This window comes from Lissotriton helveticus, chromosome 2_1 (assembly GCF_964261635.1).
Source record: "Lissotriton helveticus chromosome 2_1, aLisHel1.1, whole genome shotgun sequence".
Lineage (NCBI taxonomy): Eukaryota > Metazoa > Chordata > Amphibia > Caudata > Salamandridae > Lissotriton > Lissotriton helveticus.
In genome coordinates this window covers 592,995,271-593,019,631 of record NC_136059.1, presented here as the reverse complement: position 1 = coordinate 593,019,631, position 24,361 = coordinate 592,995,271, and the positions used below count along the sequence as shown (strand labels likewise).

The 24,361-nt window shown below is 43.7% G+C and overlaps 1 protein-coding gene across 1 annotated transcript in view; it reads left to right on the top strand.

Annotated features, from left to right (window-relative positions):
• The window catches only part of MAP1B (microtubule associated protein 1B), a 474,660-nt gene extending 467,920 nt beyond the window's left edge, over positions 1 to 6,740 (top strand). Inside the window, exon 7 of the mRNA XM_078675281.1 lies at positions 1,280 to 6,740. Within this exon, the coding sequence (XP_078531407.1) occupies positions 1,280 to 1,435 (156 nt within the window). The 3' untranslated portion in view covers positions 1,436 to 6,740. The remainder of the gene's footprint in view (positions 1 to 1,279) is intronic.
• Positions 6,741 to 24,361: the final 17,621 nt, after the last annotated feature.

Genomic DNA, 24,361 nt, shown 5'->3' with positions numbered 1-24,361 from the left:
AATTGCCATTCTGAACCTGATAGAATATGCATGCAGGGCCTGTAAGGAATCTTTTTGACATGAAAGTTTAAAATCATGCTTTATTGTCACCTCCTGCTTGACAGTTCTGCTGGGGTTTTCATATGAAACTTGGGATGTACTTCAAAGAGGCCTCCCCTGTTATAGGCAAATGCTAGCTAAAACTTGGGCAGGTCCCTTCTTTGGTCTACCCAACCAGACAGGACCCACGCACAGTGTACCTCTTTTTGACATTACTGTGTGAAAGCCTGTTTGACTGGTCTGTTGGGTTTACATACAACATTTTGGGCACACTTCAAAGGAAGGAAACAAGATGCATTTTGTAAGAGTCTACTCTCTGGTTGCTGAAAACTCAGGTTTTGCTCTACCAGACTTCTGTCTCTGAGGTTGCTGTCGGTACAGGACCTGCCTCCACTGGATTTTAGTATTAGATGTGGAAGGGCACCAGAATTACCATACTACAATCCCCAAACCTACCCCAACCCTCAGAGCCGAAGTTGAATGTGGCCAAAACTTCCAGCCATCTTGAAACCTGGTTGGTGTATCTGACCTGCGGATCCACTGCGGTCAGCGTCAAATTGCACAGAGGTCCGGGTCTACTGCAACATTTTACTATCATTGGCAATTCATGCTTCTTGGAGTTATTTTAACCTAAATACTTTATCACATTTTACTCTATTTTCCGAATTAATTTTGAGATTTTAATTGTTTTGCATTTTAATTAAATGTTTTGCTCTGCATAAGTTAAACCGGTCTGCTGTGTGCCACAGCTTCCAGGGGGTTGAGCTCCGGTTTATTTAGTGACTTTAGTGGTTCACCCTGTAACAGAGTGTGATTATTAGTTTAGGTTTGTGCATACCCCCCTCAACTAATAACCCAATGTCATACATAGAGGGTTATGACATTGTCTTCAGGAATGCACATAGTCTGACTCAGCAATGGGAATGAAAGGAAAAAGGAGAACGCAGCCAGTTTGCTGTGCTCAACCTCAAACATTGTCATTGATGGTTTAATTTTGGCAAAAGCGTAAAATACATCTGTCATTATCAGTTGTTGATCAAAACGCTATTTGATTAATTCAATCACATTCCTTTAATTTACCAAAGTTTGTGCGAAAGCTTTAATTTTTTATACTATTTTCTTTCCACAGAAACATTCGTAAATGTATTTTGTTAATCCCTACAACTGATTAAAAAATGTAAGTGTATCAATTTGAAATAACTACCTTTGTGAAAGATCTTTTGTTTTCTCTACTTTGCAGGTGACGCTGATTCCGACACATGACTCCGAAGTGATGAGGGAATGGTACCAAGACACTCATGAGAAGCAGCAGGACCTCAACATAATGGTGCTCGCTAGCAGCAGCACCGTTGTTATGCAAGATGAATCATTCCCTGCTTGTAAGATTGAACTGTAAGAAGAAACACATCAACCATCCACCTGCAACATTGAACTTTGTTTCCAGAAATCAGCTAGTTTATGAAAACATCCTTTTCTAAATACACAATCAACCTGATTCTACTGCTGGTCATGGACTTATATACCTGCCAAATGCTAAGCCGTCTGATGGTGGCGAAAGTCACTCATGGTTCCTCAGTCTTTGCTCTGCGCTGATGCGCGTAACGTGGAGCCCACTATAGGGTTCACATTGCTGCTGAATTGCAAATGATCAAGGTTCATCAATGCTGAAAATTTGGAAGCCATGCACTAACAAACCCCCACGGACCTGAGACTATCCGACTGACAGTATAAGAGCGAGAGAGAGGGTGGGAGGGCAGAAGGAGACTAGAGAGTAGGCATATATTCATTTAACAGCACTAGATATGTAGAAGATGCCACATGTACGTGAAAGCCAATTTTAATTTTGATTGGGCCGAGCTGTTGTGGAAAAGTCTTCATTTTTCGAAGCATGGTTGGTTGAAAATAGGAATTTCGGAAGGGACATTAGCTCTAAAATGGCATTAGACGCCGGCTGCTTAAACTTGAACTATGTTGATTGATGTCACCAACAATACTGATCGTAGGCTGAAGCATGCACGTAGTTGAACCCTTTTTTTTTTAGAAACCTCATATTATTCTTTCACCATGCTAAATCAAATGTTTGTCTAAGGCATGCTCCCAATGACGGATCACGAAACCCAACCTAAATTGTCCAGCCCCTGCATGTGTAAACGCTCTATCATGAGAACCAGTTCATAGAAGCAAAATACCAAAGCAGTTGGGAGTACTTACAGTAGACATTTTGCCTTAGAAAGTCACTTGAATGTACAAAGATTCTTGATGCACTTATTTTTTTAATGTGAGATGGCAAGGGTGCAAACCAACAGTTTAGAAACACGGGTGCACCAGTAAGAGACTTGTGTGTGTGTGTGCATGTGCTTATTTGATTGGTTTATCCATGTCATGCTACAGTATGGGTCATTTAACACTACAGCGGTGCATTTGGTCAGCTGAGAAAAAGCAACAGAGCTCTTCTACAGCAAATGGCAGAATGGTAGGAAATACATTTTAAGAGTTTCTATTTTAACTTTTTTATTTTTACTGTTTTAATTTAATTTTTCTTTCATTGATATAGGCTGAAAAGTTGTAATATATGAGGGATATTTTTTACGTCTGATTATTATTTTAAAAGGTAATTTTTTATTTGCTGTTGAGCTTTTTATGCATCCTTTTTCTGATCTGGCAATTGTTTTTATTTACAAGCGCATCGATGGGTAATCCATTTTTGTGAAATTGGATATCATGTCATACAGCCAGATTAATTTAAAAAGTACAAAAAATATTCAGCCATTGATTATGGCAAGAAAAGGGATTGAGGTCTAGGTTGCTGGTCAGAGCAGTAAGATTTTGTTCAAGACATTGTTTTAGAAGGATTTGTTAAGGAAACATTCTTACACCTTGTGGGATTTCTTATATACTTTGTTGCCTAAGGTAGAGAATATAAGAAATGATTTGATTAATGCAATGCATACTATGAACCTAATCCAGAAGAGAGTCATATATAAGTAGGGTGAGTGTTCTCATTCCTAAAACATGACACAGATGGGGATATTATGGCCCAGAGGAAATCTGCTGTATGGCCTCAATTTTAACTACAGTCTGATAGGTGTCAATATAGCACTAAAGGAAGACAAGCTCCAAGCATATGGAGGTTTACTTTCTGAACAGCACTGAAGTAGTTTACATTTGTAAATTCTAACTCGTAAATGGTAACCTTGTTTTTTTAACGTATTTAATTAATTTCTTTAATTTAACATTTCTAGTTTTTTTCTAAATATTCACAATCATATGTTTGCACTATGAATGTTTCCAAAGTGTTTTTTTGTATTGTACTTTTACAAACAATGTCCTGGAAGTTTGGAGTTGTTTGAATTATTTAATGCTGTGAATTATACTTCTGAATGGTGATTAGATGAAAACATGTTTACTTTTAATTTTGTTAGGAGTCATATTTATTGCTTTATCTTTAAAAGCACCAAAACCTTTTGCCGTGACAGAATCATACATAGTTTCATTTAGTTAGGTCACTTGTTATTTTTAAATTCATTTATGTTGAATTTGCATTTTTTTTAAATAGAACTGCCAAGATTTTGAAATGAGTAGGTTCCAAGGAATCTTATTGAACATGTTACCATTTCCGGCCTCCTTTGAATTAGAATGCTAAAGTGAAAAACATTTTCATGAATCTAGAAAATATATACATCAATGGTATTAGGCAAACTTTTCATAAGACCTACCACTGCAAGCCAGTTTCTGCTGCTGTCGCGTTCAAAGTATCGGTATCCAGGCAGTGTAAAGAACCCACAAAGTTATCTCTGAAATTATTTTGAAGTCAGCAGTTAGACATCAATCAAAAACAATCTAAATATTGCTGACCCAAAAAATGTTTGTCTAAATTATATTTCAAATTCAAATTTGCAATTGTATGTATTTATACTAGTTAGTTAAAACCATTGCATAAAACACCATGTTAAAAGCAAAATATTTAATAATGTATGCTTCTAATGGCAGTGGTTGGTGAACGATATACAGCTGCCAACGTTTACTGACAACATAGTCACTATCAAGTATTAAAAATGTAATGCCTGACGTGCACGAATTCGCTCATATGAGTCTTAAAACATTGTTCAATGTTAATGCAATATTGCAGCTTACTGTTTTGCATGTGTGCTGCTAACATAGGTGGAGCAAAAACGTATTATACGCAGTCTCCTAATGATGCATATTTCAGGCGTACATTCTTGTTGTGTTACCAGTGAATACAAACACATCAGTTCGACAAATAATGGGGCAAGATGGTGCCATTTATAAGCTTTTGAATTTGCACAGATCACTTTATAAGAAGGCTGTGAGACTTTAAAAGATTATAACATGATGTCCAATTAAAGGAATAAACCCCTGTACTTCTGTATGTTTATATTGGACTAATACGGCAACAATCATACCCTTCGAGTAAGTCTTGCACTCATACATTCACACATACATTAACAACTGAATTGTTAAATATATTCTGTGCAATAGCACTCTATCAAGCTTCCAGCTCCACATAGAATAAATAAACTAATCAAAAGACAAACCATGCATATTGGTATGCATTGATCTGTATGGTGCCCAATTACCTTGTCCATACTATGAAGTCACACATCTCCGGTTACATATATTGAGCCACTAATGAGTACGTATACAGCTACTTTCACAAACCAATGAACACCCCTGAAAATGCTGTTGATTTTAATTTAGGAACATAAAGGAATAAAATTCTTAAGAAAAGTCAACGAGCCATCTTTGTCTGCCAAGTATAGAATGTTAGTGTTAGTGATTAAATGGTTTTATCTATGGAAGTGCACATCTTATGTAGTATTTCAGCATCTAGTTTCAGATCCCGAACACTGAATATTGGTGTATTTGTAAATAGTGATTAGACATGCCACAGTATTTTGAAATTTAACTTTTATTATAGCACAGCTCCACCAAATGATGTTAGAGTGCTCTACAGTGAACCGTTAGAAATATATCTGACCTTAAAGAACAAAGGGATGCATGAGATGTTAGAAAGTTATTATCGAAATTTCCTAGACTCCGATCCAAGTTTTAAAAAAACACAGAAAAAAGGAGTCTTTGTGAAATTTCCTGAACAAAAGAAGGGAGGGTTAATAAGTTCTTCTGTGGACTGGCACTGAGTTCCGCAAGCTAGTTGAAGTGCCAATAAAAGACGGAGTTAAGAGCAATGGGCACTTCTGCTTGATATACATGGGGGCAGGTCTGGGACTATGGTGCCTCTTCACGTTATTGCTATTATTAATCAGCATGTTTCTTGTGACTTTCATTGCCTAAAATCTACATAGAGTTAAAATATACAGAAAGGCAGATGGTGACATTGAATACATAATAGAAATATTCATCACTTCCTTGCAACAACTGCCAACTTAGAACTGGTAACAAACTTAAAATGTGAAATAAAATCAATATTTAACTAGGTTCATTAGGATGGATTTCCAGATTTTAGTAATTGAAATAAAACAATGTGAATTAACTAGAAAAGCAACTGACCCATGTGTGCCAGAGCCTGTTGCAAACTTATATGGCAATTTAAGCATTTCAGTTTCTCTTTGTCTTGTTAAAAATGGTAATTACTTATAAGAGGCTGAGCCAAAATTAAAATTTTGAACCAAATACAAATACGTTTATCAATCAAGGAAGTGACGTGCTTAGTTTATTTCATTGTGGAGCATGGAAGATAGTCTAGATAGCGCACGAGAATCATCCTAAAATGAGGAAAAGGGTTTAGTTGCAAAACTAATCTTCATTACAAGCTCCCTAAAAGAATATAACACTGAATTTCACGAGGTACAGTACATATCTTGAAATGGTCTACACTAGCTCCAACAGGATGCGAACTTTGTGAAGCGCAGTTGACCAATGTTATATTGTAACTTTACCCAGAAATGTCAGTTTTAGTGGCCTTATTGTTTCTGAAATGCTGTCATATGCATGCCAGTCTACAATCAGTAGTCACCGAACACAGTCATCAGCCACATTTGTGATGGAAAATAATGCCTGACTGTAGCATCTGGAATAGCATGTCTGAGTGAGAGTGCGATTGTATAATGGAATTTGTCAAAACACAGATGAACAAAGCCACAGAAGAAGAAGAAATAGTGCAACACGGTTACCATGTCAGGCTGATCAAATGTATCTAATGCTTAAATAATTTGTTTAACTGTTAAAAAAATATATATTATGCGAACAAAAAAACGCCGACCAAGACGTTTTGAACAGGAAGAACGCTTCTCTGCACTGCTCCAGCTTCAGGCTCCCGACTGCAGGAGCTGCGCGTAGCCTTCAAACAAGCCTGAGTGTTGTAAATCACCAGATCACATTGGCAGCTGTGAAGTATGCTTTAACACTTTTGCATGCATCCATGTATCTTGCCACGTATGGAAAGGAAGAGTCTTGTTGCTGGCCGAGAAGCACCTCACAGTCCTCTCTCTTGTTCTGAATGGTGTTTGTGTCAGTCTGCAGCTGTGTATGGTATTATGTCTTATAACCTTGCATCACCTTTAGTCTACCAAGTCATATCTAATGTAGAGAAATAGTTTCCAGTGAGAGTATTATGTAGTGCTTTTATGATATTTGTGTGCAATACCCCTCTCCCATGGAGGGTATTTGATGTTACGGAAACAACCCCAGTTCCACAATAAAATACTCAAGTGGTAAAACGACTATATTGTGAGGCTTTTTTATCTGTGCATGCATGAATGTTCTCTCAACTGACCCAGAAGAATCTGTTGAACTACCAGATGGTACCACAAAACGCAACCAGGAGATGGTACAACGCCAAATAACCAGAAATGCTTCCTTAATACACTTTGAACACACCTACCATAGTATCTGAGGGGCTACGTTTGTTAGTGAAGTCCTCATGCAAACAAATGTGTTCAGTTGTAGGTTGTTAGTAAAGTGTATCTGCCAAATTTCATATTACCCATCGTTCCCACACTTATCCCGAAAAAAATGATGCTCCACTTGTGTGGGTGGGCCTACCGCCTACAATAGGACACAGCACAAAATGCAACATGGACACATCAATATTTTTCACTCAAAACAAATCATTTTTTTGCATTTTGGACAACTGTGTATTTTGGGCCATAGCTCAGTCTTCACCCTAGAAAACCTACCAAATGTTCACATGTGTGGATCTCACAAGTTTTTCTTACTCAGAACACTTGCAAATCTCAAACTTTGGCTATAAACACACATTTTCCTTATTTCTGAAAGGAAAAGACTTTGCAGGGATCCACAAATGTCCTACCATCCAGCGTTCTAACAAGTCTCCAAATAAAAATGGTATCTCACTTGTGTTGGAGTGACAGGAGCCTACAACAGGAAAGGGCCCAAAACTCAACATGGACACATTAAATGTTTCGACTCAAACCAACCCTTTTTTTGCAACTTGGGTTCCTGGGATTTTGGCCCGGCTCACCCGGCACCTTGGGAAACCTACCAAACCTGCACATTTCTGAACACTAGACGCCCGAAGGAGTCCAGGGCCATGTGACTTGTGGGAATCTCTCAAGGTGTACTTACCCAAAAGCCTTCACAAACATCAAACTTTGGCTAAAACCATGCATTTTACTCACATACCTGAGAGGGAAAGTTTCAGATTTGCCGGGATCCACAAATGTCCTGCTACCTAGGGTTCCGATGTCTCTCCCATTAAAAATGGCATCCCACTTCTATTGGTGATTCTAGTGGCAACAAACGAAAAGGCCACAAAACGCATCATAGACACATGAAAACCAACCCATTTTTGCAATTTGGTTAGCTGAGGATTATCGGCCGTAGTTCAACGAGCACCGAGGGAAACCTAACAAATCTGAAAATGTATTAAAACTAAACACCCGGGGGGATGTCTAGGGTGGTGTGACTTGCATGGCTCTCCAGAAGTTTTCTAACCAAGAAGCCCTTTCAAACGTCAAACTTTGGCTAAAAACACACATTTTCCTCTGGTCCAAATAACTTAGCTACCTCTATCACTTATCCCTCCAAAAATCATTTTATGGCCTTGTGTGTCTCAGGCTCTTAGCTCACCCACACAAGTGGGGTACCATTTTTTATGAGGAGACATGGGGGATGTTGGGTGGTAGTAAATATTTGGATTGATAAACAAAAACTGTACATTGAGTCCTGGGATGCACAAACTTTATTCACGTTTTTTTTTTAAAGAATTTCTTTATTCAAGTCTTCTTCAAAATTCGCTGTTTTTCAATGTAGCCAACGCATTTTGCTTTTTTACTAGAGACTTCTTCAGAGCAGGGCTTATTCCGTTGGTAATGCCTAATGATCACATCACATAAATCATATATTTTTCTCAGTCTCCAAGTATCTGTAGTCAATGGACATCTATTCAAGATATTTGTATACATTTTGCTTTTTCCATATGATCAATATGGCTTAATTCCAAGTGTCTCTTATTGCTGTATAGGAATCCCGCTCACCAGGCCAGGGGCTAATTTTCTAATGCACATGTATCAAGCCTATGTTGGCATCTAAGATCGTACAAATGGTGAGCAGCGCCTTGTGTGTGTGTACAAGTGGTTCAAAAACCGTTCGTACACACAACGCGCTGCTTGGAAAATATATAGATCCCCACAGAGGTTTTCAATGGCTGCTGGGTAGTAAAACCATGTGACATTCATGTAAATCACACCACCTTGGAACCCCCACACTCACCAGGTGTCTGGTTTAAAAAATATTGCGGGTTGAACTACAGAGTGCTCTGCGGTGTATGTCACATCCCTCGTTATGTGCAGTGCTATAACTGTAAAGCACTTGGCAAACAGCATAACTACAATTTTTTGACAGAGGACGAACATTGCAAGCAGGCCTCAAATATGACCCATGTGTATAGTGCTGGATTCATGTTCTGTGTGTCTCTCGGACCTTAATTACCGGCCTTCTACCTATGTGATATATCTATGACCGCATTCATAGGCTACGCTTTTCCTACCTGTCCTGACTAATACAGTATATATGCAAAGTGAACATTTAGTAACACCTACTGTGGAAGCCACCTGAGGCTTAGGGAGGTGTGTCTTTCATGTACCTTTAGCGCACTCGCTGTGCTAAATCCAACTCCTTTCAGTTTGTAGATGTAAGTTTGGGGGTGTCCGATGATGCCTTCGGGACTTGGCATACATTTCTCTAACTGCGTGAGGATATCTACCTTTGAAACTAAGATAACCATGCTGGGGAAGACTATCTAAGTTTCCTATAGAGCACTTCAAAAACATCTAAGAGCTTTAGGTTTTGCCACACAGGGTACACATTGACAGCGTAGTGCATGTTCAGATCATTGTTATGTGCAGTGCTGTGAATGTAATGCACTTGTTATACAGCGAACAGAACGTCTACCACATTCTGAGGGCAGATGAAGGTATCAAGCAGGTCATAAAGAAGACCAAGATGTGAATGACAGCTTGCCTAATGAAGTAGTGGCCTATGGAAGGTATGTATCCATGAACAGCTATTAAAGGGTATGTACTATTACTAGGGCAGCTCCACTTCTGTCAGTTTACCAAAACTTACAAGCTCCTGCAAGAATCCTTTGCGGCAAAATAAAAGTGTACCACATTCCACAGTGTCAGCTTTTTACAGCTCACTGAACAACTCAACTCCTGTATAAAGGTTATAACCTTTATGAAGGGGTGATTGGACAAGCTCCCATACAATCTTTGCAGTAATTCCTAGCATGGAAGGCCAACCTACAGGATTTAGAGCAGAGTTCATCCCTGTATATATTCTCAGTCTGTATACATAACCAGTACAGCTCTCCCACATGTGCATATTGATGCCATAATAAACTCTTTTGTTTAGTATGTATTACCTGAACAACAGTCACTTTTTATACAGGATTAAGGACTCATCAAAGTCTATATTCTTTCCAGGAGTATACATCTCTGGAAACTTGACAGACACATTTTCCATGACAGGCCACATTTTTAACAACCTGTCATAGTCTGGATGCTCCTGGGGCAGAGATTGGCGGTAACAATCTGGCCTTTCTCGACCTCATGATCAATGCCACTCCAACTGGTTTACAATCAGAACTATACAAAAAGCCCATGTCCAGGAACTCCCTCTTGGCTTATGACAGTCATCACCCTAAGTCATTACGGGATAATTTGCCATTTGGGCAATTCCTGCGAGTCCAAAGAAATTGCTCCACTGGCACAGCCTTTAAGATGCACTCTACGGCACTTAAGACTCAACTCATCAATAGGAAATACCCTCCTCGCCTGGTACATCGAGCCATGAAACGGGCTAGTAACAACAGCCGAGCAGCAATACTGGAACCAACTCCCCCGAAACCACCACTGGAAAGACTTACTTTTGTACACACCTTTGGCACATTATCAAACAATATCAAAAAAGCAGTAAAGAAACGTTGGTCGATCTTGAACTCAGGACCCCATTCGATCCAACAGCCGTTGTTCTCCTTCAAGAGAGGTCCTAATTTGAGAGACCGAATGGTCCATACTAGACCACGTGATGAGACCCCTAGAGCAGTGGGCACTTTATGGGACCTCCCTCCAGTATCCGGCCATCATCCATGTGGCACATGTCAATCATGTGCTCAAACGTCGAAAACTACAGAAATTGACATCGGTACATCTAGACCCTGGAGGCAAGTGAGATTTACTAATTGCAACAGCGATAAATTAATTTACTTGATCACCTGCCCCTGCGGCCTCAGATACGTAGGGATGACTACTCGCAAGATCAAGGTGAGGCTGTCTGAACACAGAAGTACCATCAACTGTAAGAGGCAGGCAACAAGACTTACCACTCATTTCATCACCTTGAATCACTCACCGACGTCATTCAAATGGACGGTACTAGAGAAACCGTTCATTCCGTCCCACGTCACAAATGTGAGCAATTTCCTGCTTAAGAAAGAGCAAAAATGGGTTTTGACCCTTGGCACTGATCGTACAGGTTTGAACGATGACATACCCTGGTCTTCGTTCTGATACAACTACCTGATTAATATTCTGCTGTGTGACCAAGATTTAAATAAATATTTAAATGTGCTAATAATCGTATTCTGAAATTTTCTTTTCAGTGGTTAATCCAGTATCACAGAGTAAAATGCTACCTTTTTGGTGACCTTTTAACCTCTGGGGGACACCTATTACCATTTAAAGTCGCAGAGGGGCTTAGGTTAGCTCTATTACTAACAGTGCGCAGACTCGACCCTGGCAAACACTGTAGTTCGGTGTTTATTTACCAACCATCTCCATAACAACGCGGGGGCTGCCCGCTATTGGTCGAATCCCTCTAGCGCTGACCCAATCCCTGCCCGCTATAGACCGAATCCCTCTAGCGCTGACCCTATCACAGCGCGGTTGGCATCACTAACGCGTGACGCGGCATCCTCGCGCATCACGTGGTTATATTGGGCCAATTAGACACAACTAGACAAAATAGCGAGTAAACAGACTGCCGGCACCTCCCCAGACGGCACAGATGCCGCGTTGGAGTACCGACGGAGAGGTAAGGCTTCCGTGAGTGCATTGAGCACGCTTTCTTTTGTTGCTGGCACCCATATTACTACAGGGCGCAGCATCCCCCTTTTGACAATATACACAGAGCGATAATGTGGCGAAATGGTTCCACTTCACGCGGCATCGCTAAAATACTGGTATTTGTTTCGGGGCTCTTTAATCAATAAAGGGATTACCGCTACTGCACGTATTCATGCAAGTGGTAGCACTGCCTGAGGGCATATGTTCAGCAGCAGCACAATATCCCCTTATTACATACAGTATGCTGAGAGCAGGCTTAATACTATGGAATAATCCCATGTTTACAACTGGAAATCCAGATGGACACATGGCTGAATAGGCTGAGAACGGGTATGACATCAATTGTACCGTTCTGCTGTGTCACACAAGCACACCACCATACTCTTGTGTGCCCTAGCCTTAAACTATGACAGTATGTCTCGGCGACGAATGAATGAATCTTTTGTTGACATTTTGGTGAGTGATTCAGCTGTTGGATTTATTCACCTTTTTCAGAGCGGTGCTTCACCTATGTCCTGAGCCGCAGCCAGGTGGGGTGAGATCTTTACTTCTTACAAATCAGGTAAGAAGTAGTCTGTGAAATTTGTAAAAGTTTCAAATTCTAATAAAATGGGATGACACTAGTAGAATACAGTGTGTAGTGGTTGTATGTCCTGGATATAGACCTCACCAATGTTGAGAATGATCGATGGTGGACAAGGTAGTTTACTGTTGGACAGGTGGTGGGTGATGTACTTATGCCATGCATTTCTTTTTCAGTTGAACACTGAATTCGTAAGAGGTATCGGAACGAGTACACCTAGAAGGTCAGGTGACATTTAAAACAATAACTAAATCGTTCCATGTACTCTTCTTTTTATAGAACACAAACCTTCTCACTATAGGTTTTTTTTTTGTTTTTTTGTTTTTTTGTTTGCAGTAGCGTCATTTCTGGGTCCTGAAGAAAGCAAGGCCAGAGGGCCACTTATTGCTGAAACATGTCGACCACGTTCCACCGCTAGACAGTTTATAAATTTCCCCTGTCTTGGCTATTTTTTAACCTTGGTGTCGGGAGCTACACTTTAATAAAACATTTTTGCTCCTCAAACCAATTTTACTCACTTTCCTTATTACTCTTGGTATTACTTTTTCGTAGCACTGCACTCTTTTTTTTACCCCGTCAGCCACGTTGTGAGTACATATCTCTCTAACTTTCAACAACCATGCCCTGACCAACAGGAGGGTTAGTCCTTCTCTGTTGGAGAAAATAACAGGTGCGTTGTCTGTCCTCGGAGCCCCATATGATGAAGGGCGGTTCCGAGTGGTGACTGATGGGTGCCAGAGACCGGACGTAAACCTGACCTGGCTGTTATAACTTTCACTGTTTGGCTTTTTGGTAACCACCCCTGTTCATAGTAATCACCTGTAGGAATCTGACCCTCTGATACTCTTTTGTGATAAATGCTCCTGGGGCAATGCATCAGAATTATCATTAATATGCAGTGTGCTCTGCAATATAAGAAACCTATCTCTGCTCATGACCGGCGGGAAGTTAAGTAGTGCCCAAACCATGCTAGTGGACAGGTAGGACTGCACACTTATAGGCATATTTACAATGCCCCAGCTGCACTTTTATACCACTGGAGCATCACTTTTGTGATGCTCCAGCGGCACTGTGGTCCGGCCCATATTTACAAGGCCATGTAAAGCCACCAGGCTTTTGATGGCCTTGTTAATATGGCCCCTTATGACGCATTACTCTGCAAGAAAGGGGTGTTCCATAAGTGTTGCTGTGGGTGTTCCCATGCACCACTGTGGTCTGCCCATATTTATAAGGCCATGCAAAGCTACAAGGCTTTTCATGGCCCTGTTAATATGGCCCCTTTTGACGCATTACTCTGCAAGAAAGGGGTGTTCCATAGGTGTTGCTGTGGGTGATCCCACACAACATCCATGGAATCTGACATTCCCAGATTTACAAGGCTTCGTGGAAATGCGTCAGATTCTAACGCCTCCCCAGAAGAGGTGTGAAAGTGGCACAACCGAGGAGAAATATCTTTATGTCCCCTTGTTGTTTGCTCTTTGTATGTGAGCTGCATTCAGCAGCACACACAGAAGAAGGAAAACACCAACAATTATTGTTTTTGTGCAGGAAAGTGTCCCTTACACAAACTATCATTCCGGCAGTGCAGGCACCATGGTGCAAGGGTGTCTGCGTTGGCACTAGGCAGCCAATCCTTCAGGAAAACCCTTAAAACACACTTGTATGCGAAAGTACGCTGATCTGCCCTGAGCCCGTGCTAATAAAGTGTCAGTCATGAGCGCTACGAGGCCTCCGGGTAGATAGCGCTATACAAGTGTAATTTAATAATAATAATAATAATAATTGTGCGCCAGCGTAGAAAAAGGACAGGGAAGCGACGTATTGCTGTAAATATGATGCATCCCTGTATTTTTCTAAACACACAGATCAAGGCAGCAAGATGGCTTGCAGTGCCACGCTGCGTAATTTTCTAGTAAATATACCCCATAGTTTGTGCAATATCACTATGTTGAGCATATGGCAAACATTTTTTCAACTCCCCAAGTGATGTGCAAGTCCACCATTGTGCCCTACAATGAGGCCTCAGAGTACCGCCATGCTCCCGCAGAAATTGTCTGGCACACAAATTTGTTTGGGGCACAATTTCCTCAAGGAAGTCATCATCCAGCAAGAGATGGATGTATCAACAGGTAAAAGCCTTCTGTATAGACTTTACACACCCAGAGTGTGCAGTGAATGGGGGAATTTGGGGAGCTGCCAAGGGAGCAAGCACTTGGTCTGTGCTTGCCGCTGCATGTTACTGTTCTCTGGATTGGGCTACCCTTCTACTGCCTCTCCACTGCACAGACCATGTTCCTCAAAATCACTGGAAGACAAATCATCAAATTCAACTCCGCTGACTGAAAAATCCCTTTTAGATTCTGCTTCATGTTTTACTCCCTCTAATGCGGTCTCAGTATCTGATCCTACCTCAGAGCAGTCCTTTATCACTCAAGGTAGTGCCTGGGTAAGAGAGAGCGAGAGCGAGCGAGAGAGAGAGAGAGAGAGAGAGACAACTCACTCTCTGCTTCCAAGCTGAGTGGTCGCTCCCCTGCTGCTGCTGCTGAGGTATCGTTTCTGCAGCGCTTAAGCCCTGACCTGGTCTGCATTTACAATTACTGCCTGCTGTGTGCCCTCATTACGCTGCTTGCTGGAACTGCCGCTTTGGCATTTTAATTATTGTATTTACCGATTTGCCGATTCTAAGTGCGTTTGTGCTAGCGTGACTCTGTTGCTCATTGTGTGTTCACCTCGCCGCTTTATCTCTTCAGCATTCGTTTGCCCCCTAGCGCTCCTGCCGCCCTGACCCCCCCACCTCCATTTTGTTGTTGTTGTCGTCGTCCTTTGCCCGCCCCGCCTCCCAGCTGAAGCGCCCTCGCCCCTCCCCCCCACCTTCCATTTATGGCCAATGCCCCCACGCGCAGCGTCCACGCGCTACGTACACGCCGAAGGTGCGCCAAAGGTAAGCCCGTCTACGCCCGTCCGCGCCTGGACCGCGCCCAACGCCAGACCCCCTGCCCCTCGCGCTCCCCAGCCCTCCCGCGCTACCTACGATGCCGCCACCCTTCTAGCCCTTAACCCCGGTCGCGCTCCCAACTGCGTCCAAGCCGCTCCTGGACGCACCCATGGACCGTTCTCCTGCTACTCCTGCAAATTTAGCGGTACTGACAACATCTCCGCTCCAACCGCACCACAGATCCCCGACCGCAACCACCTACAATGCATCCTTCTCAACACCCGCTCGGTCCACAGGCACGCCATTGACCTTTGGAACCTACTAGACACCATCTCTCCTGACGTCGCCTTCCTAACGGAAACATGGATGAACGCTTCCTCCGCCCCTGACATCGCCATCGCTATCCCTGAGGACTATAAGATCACACGCAAGGATCGCACCGACCATACAGGAGGTGGAATCGCTATCGTCCATAAGAAAACAATCCGCATTTCAACCAGCTCTGATGCCAACCTCGCCAACTCTGAACACCTTCACTTCCAGATCCACATCGACCCCAAGACCACACTCAGAGGCACCCTCCTCTACAGACCACCAGGACCCCGCGCAAAATTCAGTGAAGACATCACGGACTTCATCACCCCACACGCGCTCCCCTCCAAAGACTACATCCTTCTGGGAGACCTCAACTTCCACCTTGAAAAGAGCAACGACCGCAACACCGCCACCCTCCTAGACAACCTCGCCAACCTCGGACTTAAACAACTGGTCACTTCCCCCACCCACATCGCAGGTCACACCCTCGACCCCATCTTCACCTCCAGCAACCATGTCTCCTTCAGCCACACTACAGATCTCCTCTGGACTGACCACAGCTGCGTTCACTTCACATACAACAAGCCGAAACCCATCATCCACCTCCAACCAACTCTACAAAGAAACTGGAACAAAATCACCATCGACCAGATCTCCTCATCGCTCCTTCTAAACCCCCCAGCCCTCTCTTCTAATGCCAACGAAGCCGCCTCCAACCTCACCCTTTGGCTATCCAACACCGCCGACACCTTGGCACCACTGAAAAAACGCCATCACAAACTTGGCAACAAGAAGGCCTCATGGTTCAACGATGACCTCAAGAAATCCAAGAAACTGTGCCGCTCCCTTGAAAAGACCTGGAAGAAAGACCCATCCACCAGCAACAAGGATGCCTTCAAAAGCGCCATTCGTACTCACCACCAACTGATCCGAAAAGCCAAGAAAACATCATTCAAGGATCGACTTGACAACAACGCCCACAACAGCAAGGAACTATTCAACATCGTCAAGGAATTTTCCAACCCCTCGGCCAACTCCAACGACATCACCCCCTCTCAAACCCTCTGCGACTCCCTAGCCTCTTTTTTCCACAACAAGATTGCTGACATCCACAACAGCTTTGACAACCAACCCGGAAGCCAACCCACCCTACCATCAGCTGACCATCCTCCCCCCGTTAACACCCTCAACGCCTGGAACCCAATCTCCACTGAGGACACCATCCGCCTGATGAATTCAATCCACTCTGGATCCCCCACAGACCCATGCCCCCACCACATCTTCAACAAAGCAGACTCCGTCATAGCTCCGCACCTCCGAGACATCATCAACTGCTCCTTCAACTCCGCTACCTTCCCAGAAGATTGGAAACACGCTGAACTCACCGCCCTTCTGAAAAAACCAACAGCGGACCCCACCGAACTCAAAAACTACCGCCCCATCTCGCTTCTCCCATTCCCGGCCAAAGTCATCGAGAAAGCTGTCAACAACCAGCTCGCCACCTTCCTCGAAGCCAACAAATCCCTCGACTCCTCACAGTCCGGCTTCCGAGCCAAACACAGCACTGAGACCGCCCTCATCGCAGCAACAGACGACATTCGAACTCTACTGGACAATGGAGACACAGTCGCCCTCATCCTCCTCGACCTCTCCGCAGCCTTCGACACAGTCTGCCACAGCACCCTTTTACAACGCCTCAGAAACATCGGAATCCAAGGAAAAGCACTGGAATGGATAACCTCGTTCCTCACCGGAAGAACCCAGAGAGTCCGCCTCCCACCATTCAAGTCCGAGGCCTCTGAAATCATCTGCGGCGTACCACAAGGATCCTCACTCAGCCCCACCCTCTTCAACGTATACATGAGCCCCCTCGCGGCCATCGCCCGCCAACACAACCTCAACATCATCTCCTACGCGGATGACACTCAACTGATCCTATCTCTCACCAAGGACCCCAGCACCGCTAAAACTAACCTACACGAAGGAATGAAAGAAGTCGCCGAATGGATGAAACAAAGCCGTCTGAAACTGAACTCAGATAAAACAGAAGTCCTCATCTTAGGTAAATCCCCCTCTGCATGGGACAACTCCTGGTGGCCGGAAGCCCTCGGAAATGCACCCATCCCGACAGACCACGCACGGAACCTTGGCGTCATCCTGGATTCTTCACTCTCAATGAACAGACAAGTCAGCGCCGTATCCTCTTCCTGCTTTAACATTCTTCGCATGCTCAGAAAAACCTTTCGCTGGATCCCCTCCGAAACAAGGAAAACAGTCACCCACGCTCTAGTCACGAGCCGACTGGACTACGGAAACACCCTCTACGCAGGTACCACCGCTAAACTCCAGAAGAAACTACAACGAATCCAAAACGCCTCAGCCAGGCTCATATTAGACATCCCACGCAACGAACACATCTCTGGTCACCTTAAAGACCTCCACTGGCTACCCGTCAATAAGAGGATCACTTTCCGACTGCTTACCCACGCACACAAATCACTCTACGACATCGGACCCGATTGCCTCAACTCTCGACTTTCCTTCTACTCCCCCTCCCGCCAACTTCGCTCTTCCAGCCAAGCCTTCGCCACTGTACCTCGCATCAACAAGACCACCATGGGAGGCAGATCCTTCTCATACCTGGCTGCCAAAACATGGAACTCACTCCCCGCTTACCTTCGCCTCACCCAGAATCACCTTGCGTTCAGAAAGCTGCTCAAAACGTGGATATTTGACAAATAATCCACCTCCCCTTCCTAAGCGCCTTGAAACCCTCTGGGTATGTAGTGCGCTATATAAATGGTATGACTTGACTTGACAGAGAGAGAGAGAAAGAGAGAGAGAGAGAGAGAGAGAGAGAGAGAGCGAGAGAGAGGTCATCAATACATTAAGTAAAAAAAATCAGTCAAGTAAGCCTAACGCAAACGCTTCTTAAAACGTTCTGAAGAGATCCACCTCACTGATGTACAAGTGAGCAATGTACCGCAGGTGCTAGTACAGATGATGTAGCAGCAAATTATTCATAAAAACAGTCATCATCAAGGTAATATCACACTACAGTGTTTGAGCATGCAATGACTGTTTAAATACCAGCATTACTTCAACAAGAGAAATAACTCGCAAAGGGCCAGTGCAGTGAAACAGCACTTCAGTCATAGAATGGATTTCCAGGGTGGACCTAGTGGGGGCGTACCAGGGATGGGAGCAGAGCCCCTCGGTGAAGTCCCTGGATGACTGAGCCTGTTAAATGCAATGGAGACAAATTTAGTCAGATAGATATTTTGAGAGGTATTGTCTGGATTGAAGGCTGCAACAATGGCCTGCCAACAAGTATAAACTCCCAATTTGTTCCAATTTGCACTCATCCAACAAGGCTGGGCAGAGGCACACAACATGTTTGAGAGATTCGTCACACTGTCCACAGCTGCTATAGAATTTCCCTTCATGCGGCGACACCAGCTGGCAAGGTGCTTCAAGAATGGCCACTCCCCCAACCTAAGGGCGATAAATCTTGCCTTTAGATAATTAGAATGTGTACAGACAAGATATGGGGGGATGCTGGCTGGTACGTATTAACTGCCCAAGCATGCTTACGCTTGGCTAGGATGGCTCTGTCAGAGTGGTATGATCAGAGGTGGACATTTTCTAGTACCAAATTTGAATGCTGATTGACTCAGAATGATGGCCCAAAGTTCATTCACCTTTAAAAGGTGCTAACAGTCCTCGAGGAAGAGATGGTGCACTTGACTTGACCCACCAGAGCTACTTTCAGTCCATATCAATTCCTTCAAAAGCCAGCCCTAGCTCCCAGCAGTTTATTACACAGGTTGAGGTAGGCACTAGCGCCAGCTGATCGGAAAGACCCAGTTTCAACCTAATCTGGGCAGTGGATGAGAACTTTCGCAGCCTGAGAACACATTTATATATTCATGTGATGAGTTTGTTTAATAAACTGCTGTCCTTGCCTAGTAAGATTTCACTAGCATTTGTAAATGATGGGGAAGGTTTGGCCCTCCTAACTTCTAGCAGGGAAGAAAGGCTTGGCCGGATTAGTGATTTAGATAAGGTCACCTTGAGGGTCAGGGTCTTTGCTTCAAATCCTTACATTGCCTGATAAAGGCGCCCCTGGCATCAATATGTACCCCCAGGTACATGTATGATTGTTCCACCACAATCTTGTTGCTGTTGTAAAGCTAGCAACCTCACTGGTACTTTTTCCTACCAAACGTAACTACCTTAGTTTTTTGCAAATTCACCTCCAGATTATTAATAGTTGTGGAGGTATGTGCAGATGGTTTAGTAGGCATTGTAACCCTACTGTTGTGGAACTAAATAGAGCAAGGTCATCAGCAAACAAGAGGTTACTGATCTGTATGCCACCAATCTTGGGGGTGGGAGGTGAATGTTGATGGAGTCGAGGGATTGTGACTAGTTGTCAATGAACACATTAAAAAGTAGGGGGGCTGACATGAACCCTTGCTTTACACCCTGTGAGGTGGTGATTTTCCAGTACAGATGGGCACCCCTAGTTTAATGCAAAACCAGATGTTGGGTTGGAGTGTAAATGGATACTGGGCTCCCGGGGTTTTGAGGGAATTCCCCACTTCTTCATTTTGGACCAGGGAACCCCCCTTGGTACTGAGTCAAATGTAACCTTGAAGTCAACAAAACAGCAGTGCAGCAAGGAGTGTGAAGATGTTGCCATGTCTGTCTAGATTGATATTGCTAACAGGCTGATTAATGTACCAGATTTTGCTGTAAAACCTTTTTGGTTCCTTGGGATAAGCCCCTTCGATTCCACCCACAGCCGTAGATCCTCCAGCGAGCAGGCTGGTGTAGTGTTTGTCCTCATTTTCAAGGAGCGCAATCAACCTGTATTTACTCGCATCTGATCTAGAGCCCCCTTTATAAATGGGATGGATTATCGTCTGACGACAGGATTCTGGTTTAATTGCCCTCCTCAGGCAATAATCAAAGAACATAGAGAGTCATCCTCCCCAAAACGGGATATCCTGTTTAAAAAGGACCTGAGGCAAGCCACTGGGCCCTGAGGGCCCGTCCTTCCTTGTCTTCGATATTACATGGACGAGCCAACTTGTCAGGGGGAACATTTCCATGGCTGGGGAAAGCAAGTCTTCTTGATCATGGTGCAGGATGTGAGTGGAAATTACACTTAGACGTTGAATGCCCCTGTCCAACAGTCACATTTCTTGCTTGTCAAAAAAATGCTTGGGGAGGAAGAATGGTCATTCCAATTCGATGATATTCACACATCGTGGACCACTGGTTATGTTAATTTGTCTAATCACTAGTGCCCAATAACTCCTGGAATTTGGAATCTTACTTTCACATAAGAGAGTTGCCCAGAAGTGTTGTAGACATTTTTGCTTCTCTTAAAAAATTGCCTGTCTTTAGGTTTTCTGCGCCAACTTAAAATACAGCAATCAACTCCTTCGCTCCAGGATACTTCCAAATGACACTCAGGGCCCTGGTATGGGCTTTCTTTAGATCCTAAATCTATGTTGTTGCTACAATTGGCTTAGAGGAACTGGGCCATCAAGCTGGTCAAGAAAATTTGAAGAGCAGACGAGTGATGACGCTCGAGCATGCTGTAATTGGAGGCCCATTACCTGCCCCAACTCCAACTATGAGTCATGATGGTATCACTAACAGTGTCATTCCAATTAAGGCGCTTAAGGTCTCAGCTGGTATTCCTTCACAAATAATCCTGCGGAAGCGAGATATGATGAGCTGGTGTTTATGGTGATGATCTGGGGAAGATTATCACTCTCTATACTTGTAGCAATACTATAGCTTTCACCAGAGCCTGACTAATGCCGGCTTCTGATGCGCTTCATCGTTCCTCTAGATGACTTCTCTCTCCCAAGAAACCTGCCCAGCAGCTTTTGGCTTACTGCGATTCAGAGCGATCTTTCTTGTACCTTGCAGGAACCCCTGGGACTTCCAACCCTCCCTTCCAGCCGAGGCGTCCCAGGTCTTACTCGATCTGTTCCGGGAACCTGTCCAACCACCAATTATTGTCAGTTGCGATACGCCGCCACTGCCACATAAATAACAGTAACCTGGTCCTGATGATGGCCTAAACACTTCTACAGGCCGAAACGCAATCGATTTTTACAGCGAAAATTGTGGCGCTATTTTCTCCAGGGTACCCTACTTGACTCCTTTTATATATAGTATCATTTATTGTTTGGGTATCCCAACTATGTAAATCTCACTCCCACTTATTCTTTGTTGCGCCCTACCTGTCGCTGTTCATACTTCCTCACGTGACACTTGCGCCGTCACAATTTTTCACAAGCACTTGTGCACAGTATTCCAGAGGTTACATGCCATTCAATGTATCGCAGTGTCACCCTTCCATATGTTTGAATATATGAAGCTAAATATGACAAATATATGCATTTACTAAAGTACATTCTATGTTGCCAAAATCTTTGTCTGCCTGGTTTTGTCTTGCTCTCCTTCCGTTCTCAGCAATTAATTGTGCTGCCTGAAATTGACCTTTAATTAGCACCCCTGGAGACATTGTTGCATGTTACAGATGTTCGACCTAGTCTCTTTAGGGTGTATGGGCTACCTCCTGTAGTCTGATACTGCTTTCTACTGAAGAAAGCATATTCATATTACAGATCGTATAATCAAGGTAGGAGCAAGTTTTTCCATGGGTTCTTGTCCAGTTCGGTAGTATTTCTTACGGAAACCAACCGTTCAATACTTAATAGCCTATACTATTAAGTTGCAGAACCAAGAGTTCGGATAAGGTGCTTAGTGAACAACCACTTGGCCTGGATTGTTCAATGATGTTCTGCAAGCTCTCTGGAAGAGACCCATCAAAATCCTTGTGATGATCTTGGAAGTGGTTTGTGTTAAAGTCCCCGGTTGTAACACAATCTGCCTGGGGGTAGTCCTTAACTAATTTGCATAGGATCAGTATTAAACGATTGAGTTCTGACCTCTTTTACCTCGTACAGGGATTGATGTAAACATTGATCAGCAGGAGGGGGTGCTGTAATCTCCAATTGATAATTTCGATTCCTATCAACAAGCTCTCTTGTAACGTTAATAGATCGGTATTCCTTAGCAATTTAACTGAGGTGTATATAGATAAACCGCCTTTTGACCTCCCATACTTGTGCTGTCTAAGAGCTGGCTTCCAGTGCTAATTGAAACCTTTTATCAGACAATTGAGCTCAGCCCATGTTTACTGCAGAGCTAAGATATCATGACCATTTAGAAACGTGATTAGATTGGGAGACGGTAATTTCTGCATAAGGCCATTAATGTTCTACAAGCAAAGGATAGCAAAAGTGGCTTGGAGCATATGGGTGCCCTGGGGCCTGTTCAGTCAATACTTCTGAAAGACAGAACTGTGGGCAGTCAATTCGAATCATTCCTTAGGGGATTGGTGTCTGCCACTCTTTGTTCGCTGAAAATTGTAACGGCACCACCCTGGGCATTTTTTTAAGATTGAAGAAGGTTTCTTCCTATTAGTCTTTATAGGGGGTCTGTGGTTTCACCAACACAGCTGGATAACCAGTTGCTTTGAATGGTCTGATCTTAATGCTCCATGTGTTCAATGTCTACATTCCAGATAGCACTGATGAGGCAAGAGTAGGTGAAGTAAACGTTGGTAATGTAGCTTCCGAGGTTTGAAAACCCTTAGGGGGGAGAAATTCAATTGACACTCTATCACATGACTCCAAGTCACTCATCCCAGGAATGGCCTTCAGTATCCTTAAAATGTTCCCCTTATTTAAAATGCCATGTGGTCCTTGCTATTCTTCACCCGGAATGAGCAATAGTTTTAAAGATTGTGATACTGCTTCCTGCGGTGAGCCATAGGACCTGGCTGGACACCAATACAATTCTCTGATGGATCCCCACCTGTGAGCAGTGAGGGGAGCTCGATTCTTTTTTTGGTTCCACATGGGGATTCGTTGGTCCGAGGGTTTTTATAAGCATTACTTCCAGGCCCGGGCAGAGTTGCTGTTGACTAGGGTGGAGGGCCTAGATAGTTCAGGACGAAAGTCATGGTTGGTCAGCTGCCCGTTTTCACTCGGGCCCGCACTAGTAGTCCTTGATGTTGCATGCATCTTGTTGCCTTAGCCATTGACTCTGCCCATTGCTGGGAGGGCCTTGTGGTGCGTTAGTGCCAGCAGAATCTGGGCCATCTTGGTGGATCTGAGATGGATTTTGGAATGACGGTTGAGGTCTTCTTTGCTCGCCATTAAGTGGAGCAGGTTCTGTTTTTTTTACTTATGAACAGCAGAAACAGGTTGCGAGTTGCGGAAGAGGGGCCCCTAGTTGTCTTGTTTCCTATTTTTCTGACTCTTTTTCTTTGCCTCTTATGGAGAGGATGTGATGCCGGAGTTAATCGGTGACCATGTTTCCAAGGACTGGCTTGATCGCTGGGGTAGGAGCTTTTGTTATAGGCGGTGAGGATGGTGCCCGACAGTTCTAGATTCATGGTTATTAACTAAATGTTTGTATTATTGGGGGGGCATGTTGACTGTAGTTCATCTGAGGCAATTGTTCCAGGGGGACAGTCAGCGCTGTTGTGGGTCCAGATGATAGCAGCATCAACAGCTGCCAAGGGACTGGACATCGAATGGGGAACATCTGGCTCCAGGCCAGAACTAGAGTGCACATCTGATGTTTTACCGTTGTGGGTCACAGATATTTGTTGGAGGGTTATACATGTGTGTTGTTGGCTTTGGCCGCAGCCACCAGGAAGTCCCTTAATTTCCGTCATGACAGCATTAAGAAACATCCGAAGTAAAGTCAGGCTGCCTATGAAGGGAGAACAGCAGCACACAGACTGCACAAGATTGGTGGTTCATTGTGCTCTACGGATCACTTTATTTAGATTGTCAACCTAGTTGTCTGCCCCTGCCGTGA